The sequence below is a fragment of the Antrostomus carolinensis genome, unplaced genomic scaffold (assembly GCF_000700745.2).
Source record: "Antrostomus carolinensis isolate BGI_N321 unplaced genomic scaffold, ASM70074v2 scaffold9204, whole genome shotgun sequence".
Classification (NCBI taxonomy): domain Eukaryota; kingdom Metazoa; phylum Chordata; class Aves; order Caprimulgiformes; family Caprimulgidae; genus Antrostomus; species Antrostomus carolinensis.
The window spans coordinates 12529-18263 of NW_010308655.1; the positions used below are offsets into that span (position 1 = coordinate 12529).

General features: G+C 38.0%; 1 protein-coding gene across 1 annotated transcript; it reads right to left on the minus strand.

Moving 5' to 3' along the window:
* Positions 1-793: 793 nt before the first annotated feature.
* LOC104523305 (fibrinogen-like protein 1-like protein) lies at positions 794-5526 on the minus strand. Its single transcript, XM_029084462.1, has 2 exons — positions 5379-5526; positions 794-1494 (listed from the first exon to the last, which is right to left on the minus strand). The coding sequence occupies exons 1-2, from the start codon at positions 5524-5526 to the stop codon at positions 794-796; spliced, it is 849 nt and encodes a 282-aa protein (XP_028940295.1).
* Between the last annotated feature and the right edge of the window lie 209 nt (positions 5527-5735).

Sequence of the window (5735 nt, forward strand, 5' to 3'; positions counted from 1 at the left end):
TGGAATAATATTCAGGAAAAAAAAAATGGAGTAATAAGTAAACGACCGTGAAATCAATTTGATCTTTTAAAAATGTGTTCATTGAGTTTCTTGGGGAAAAATTCAGAGGAGTTGTAAGCTTTGGATTAGTAGCTTTAAATGGGAAAGCTGAACATCCCATTAGTTCTGGGTGCTCTAAAAAAAAGGAAGAAAAGAAAAGCCTATGCTGAATTCTTCATTGTGTATGGGATCATTAAAAAGTAGAGATAAAAAAGAGGAGTCAATGAAGGGGAAAGGGAGATGGGAGATGAGGCTAATTCCAATTTTATATATTAAAATACCTTTCACAAGAGGTAAAAAGAAAAGTCTTGATGCTGCCTTATGGGACACAATTCTCTCCAATATGCATTTTGTAAATGTAGGTACTTCACTGGAAATTTCCTTCCTGCATGATACGGGAGGATGTGCAACTACAGGACATCAACTGTCAACATTCATACTGGAGCAAAACCTCCTGAAATGCATGTATATTCATGTATATCTTGTACAAGACATCATATCCTAGATTTCACACCTGACTCCTCTTATTGCTAAAATAGTGTAAGATTATTTAAAACTTCCGGTAGAGGCCTCAGTTTCTGACAGTGACTTCTCACTTGTGTGGTTGGTAGATGTCTATGTCCTGGCCCAGTCCTGGACAATACCTTGCAGAGGCCCCAAATAAATCTTAAATCATGATTACTTAGTGTGATTATTCAGTTCACTTCAGTCACTGGACAAAGAATCCATGTTCCTTTCAAAGTACATGGCTTATCTACAGTTCAACTTTCTGACATGAACAGGACTTGGTTGGGTATGACAGGCTGTGGTCAATGGGTTTGATCATCATCCATGCAAACTTGCACATGTGTTGCTTGTTGCAGTCCTTTTGCCAGTATATCACGTTCCTACGGTTTAGATTTGCTCCAGCACACGCATCGTACCACCAGCCTCCCCCAGGAATGCCATTGTGTTCCAATTTAGCACAATTCTGAAAGTAATTGTCATTATCTCTGTCCTTAGTGGTGAACTTCTGGTTGTCATGGAGATAAGCTTCTGTGTCTAGGGTCAGAGCATCAGTGGCATTTCCTTTGTATAGACCGACCCTGATTCGATATTGAGACTCTTCATCTTCAATACGGAATGGTTCATACTCTCCCCATTTGACTTCAGCATTTAGGTTTACAAGTTTAACTCCAAGTATATATCGCACAGAGCTGCTAGTTAACTGATGCATATATTCATTTCCTAACCAGTGGTTGCCATGAACGGAGCCAAATCCATATTTGTAATCCTGCCAGGTCCTATCAAAGTCGACAGTACTATTGGCTGTAATGTGCTGGACTACTGTCCAACCACCATCCTGCATGTTACAAGAGACAACAATGGGGTCTTCCTTTGGTTGGATGATGTAAAGACCATCTCTGGAATTTCCTTTGGAGTGCTGAAAAATCTCAAAACAATCCCTTGGATAGTCTGAGTAGGAAAAAAAAAAAAAAGTTTTAAAGTAAATTTATCTTCAAATAGTAAATTTTAGATATTGAATCTCTGTCCTTTAGAGTGAGTGAACGATTGCTTTCTGATTGGAAGCTGACTCTGACTTCATCCCAGCTGGTGGGCACCTAATCAGCTAAAGGGGAAAGATTACAGGGCAGAACATGCAGGAAACATTCAGAAATTCAAAAAAGGGTTTGTTACTCTGTCATACAGAAGCGTGATTTTGTATTTATGACAGAAATATGGTTGAAAACCCCAAAGTTACATACAGACCTTTCATTTTCCTCCTGTGTTCTTCCAGTTGGAGCAGTCAGTAAGTCTGCTGTTCCCTGTGCCATGTGTTGGACCATTGTGTTTAATTACTAGAGCTAGCCTTATCCTCAACAAATAAATCTAATTTCTCTTTAACCAATTTATACTTCAGGCATCTGTAACTTCCTTACATTAAACTCCAACAAATCTGCCATGTGTTCATTGATAAAAGGGAGATATTAAAGCACATTTCTTACTAATACAAAACTTACAACCATCGGAGGATTTTTTTAGGAACAGTTCTTGTCACTCAAACTACAGGCTAAACCTTACCACTGATTTGCAGGTGGAACTACAGTGCTGTGCAGTGCTGAACACCAATATCAGGAAAATAGGTGAAAGTGCTTTTCCACTTTATCACTTACCCAGTAGACTCTGAGGGTAACAAAATGGCACGTAAGGCTTGGGCTGATGCTGTGAGGAACTGCACTAGAGACTTGTCTCAAAGATTGCTTGCAAGGACGGTCACAAGACCACCAGGTTCTGGAAACCCCGACTTGTGAAGGCGCCCGGCCCGCGGGGATGTTCTACCTGGACATGTCCCTGCCCAAAGTGCCACGGGGTGATGTAAGGAACTGCACTAGAGACTTGTCTCAAAGATTGCTTGCAAGGACGGTCACAAGACCACCAGGTTCTGGAAACCCTGACTTGTGAAGGCGCCCTGCCCGCAGGGGTGTTCTGCCCGGACATGTCCCTGCCCCAAGTGCTGGGGGGGCACGAAGAGACGTGCCATTGCTATGGAAACTACAGCCCTCGAAGGGGTATTTAAGGAGGACCAGCAGGGGCAAGGACTGACAGGAGAGAGGAGAGAGATGGGAGAGAGACAGAGAGGATGACCGGCTGACTGATGTCGGGGACAGATGCTCTCTATTGGATATATAGACTCTGTTTTTTAAATGCAACTTGTTTATAAGGTAAATTCTTGCTATCAAGCATCTCTGAGATTAAGGCACAATGCTCTGCTTTATACAATTTACTGTGAGACTTCTAAGAGTGAGAATATGATTTATTTAAATACACATTTATGAATGTATGAATTCATATAGAAAGAATTCCTTTTGTAGAGGAGGATTTTATTCAATGTCTGTTCTGTTACTCTGAAACATGTTTATTAATTGAAACCACTCTCTTCTCCATGGAGTTGAAAGGCATGCCATTATGTCTTTATACTATAAAATAATTGTAATTTATATTTAATAATATCTTTACAATTTTAATATCTCTATGAGAAAAATTTCTACAGACCACCTGTGATGTAAAATGATAGTTCTTCAGACCTATGCAATCCTATGTTCTGTCCTGACAATGACTGATAGGAATTTAGATACTATATTTAGAAGTTATTTTTTTCTTATGGGAAACTGGGATAATTCAGGAAAATTATGGCAAGATATCCTAATTTAAAAAAAAAGCCAAAAAACAATTAAGGAAAAGTATTTCCAAAGATAAAAATTTAAAATAAAAGCTCAGGAAAAAAACTCTTCTCTGCCCAAATCACTGACCAGAGAGCCCCTGCTGATCCTTTTACTGAGCACGTTGTTTTTCTTTTCCTGAACAGAAGAACAGAGTCTGAAAAGAGTCATTGAATGATCTCATGACCAACAGATGAAAAGTACACTGAATAATAATAATAAAAAAAGCCCACAACTTCCTGGAAAGAGAAAGGGACCATGAGTGACTATTTTATCTACTACTGGCCCTTGTAGGGAATTATATCATGCAGTTTTCTTCACAGAATTATTAAATTTCTTCTCTTCCAACTGGAAAGCACTATAGACTTCAGTAGCTGTCAATACTCTGTTAGAAACACTCATCTGGTTCCCAATCTAATTTCATTAATGTCCACTGGCCATCTGTTTCTTTCTCATGTCATGTTGTCCTTTAGTTAAATAGTGTTTCTTCCTGGGTAATAATCTCCAATGTAACATGAGGACAACTATATTTTTAATCAGTTTTTGTTTTGTTTGGGTAAATTCTGTTAAGATAATAAAGTTATTTTATTATTTAGTATAAGATAAATCTTCTGTTCCTTAATTGTCTTAGTATCTTTTCTGCACCTCTTCATTGCAAGTTAATCTCCTAGAATGTGGGGAAAATTTGCACACAGTATTGCAGATGGCCCGATATAGTGCCACTGATCCTTCTCAAGTCTTATTAAAAATATCTCTGTTGATATGTTCTAGGATTGCATTTGTATTGCCTAATTCCCTTTAATGTAGATTTTGGTCTTTGGAGCTTTGTAACTGGTAAGGTCCTCACCTTGCAGTAAAACCTAGAATTTTGTACTTTATTTTCATCCCAATGGTATTACTTAAGACCATCTGATTTTTTTTTTCTTTGTAATATTCTTTTTATTGGCATTTGTCTACTTCATGTTATCATTAAATCTTATCAGCATATTCCTATTTTTGTATCAGTATACTTAATAAGAATACTGAAAAGATCACTTATAAGCAAATACTTCCAGTCTCCCTTTGGCTTTATGGTTTACTTTTCTACCCAAGGCATTGTAATTTTTTTTTCAATCTCTACTGAAATTATACTGTAACCCTACCTTCTCTGATTTAATATTGTATGAAGTATTGTGTCGTAGGCTTTGTAGAAGTCCAGATGGACTAAATCTGTTAAATAATATGATTCATAGTATCAGTATTGTGTTCAATACAGTCTTTTGTATTTGATATTCAGAAGTCTATTAGTACTTCTAAGCCACCGAGAACAGATTTAGAGGAGTATATAGGCTTTCCAAGGTCTTACTTTTATGCCTTTCATTGCCTAATAGAATCTACACCCATGAATAGAATACTCAATACTATCTGCACGACATTATTAAATATCCGGAAAGAGCAGAACTGTGTACATGACTCTCTGCTCCAGCTGTTAGAATATTCACCTGGTAGACATAGCCTGACACCAACCCGATCCCATCACTTTATATAATGATTATTTAAGTGATCTATATAGTGATGTCCAAGCCAGAAATATATACAGTGACACTTGTATTTGCCCTTCTCAGTGGATATTATTCATGCAAAACAGAATAACTTCTACAGACAGATGATAAAATCATTGACCCTGATTGTTACAGGATTCACTTGGAAAGTTAATTTTATAAATCAAGTGCCATCGGTAAGAGGAGGAAAATGAATCAGTCCCACTACTCTTTCTGTGTATGTTTTATGTGGGATCTACTCTGGTAAATGTGTTACAAAACCTACCAAGATGGACCTTACAAGCTAGATAGGCAGAGGGATGCCTTAGTTATAGGTATCAATGGGATTAGGTACTGAGGTATCAGATGTAACCTAGATATGATTGTCCAAAGAGTAGGTCTTCAAATGACAAAAAATATTTTTTTACAAAAAAACCCTATTAATTTATCTTGAATTAGATGTCAGCTGAGCAAGGGTTTTGGACTTCAGGGCAGGACACGTTCATATTGGAAAGTATTTGTGCAGGCTAACTTTCAAATATGTTGGCTGAAAATGTTAGAGCACACAATAAAGTAAAACATGGCATACATCCAGATCACTCACTCTCTTCAGGAGTACCTTTTTCATTGGGGTTACCCAGTTTCTCGTAGCCTCTTGGGGGGAGAAGGTGGGCATTAGCCAAGACCACTGCCTCTTTGATGCTCACTGACGCAGTGCAGTGAGAGAGCAAGAACAGAATAAATCCTGCTGAGCTTGTCAACAGCATCTTCCTTCTGACTCAGTCCTCCTGCAGCAATACAGAAATGTAACACAGACTGGAATTGAAAATAGAAAGATTTATGACTTTTAGCATGAAAGTCCTGAAGGAGAAAGGTATTGAAATACCTATCTTCAATATAGTCAGTCTCTGCCAAGATTGGCTTCTCCCATCCCTCAAGGACCTCTCCTTTTCCTGATGTCTCACACCCTATTTCT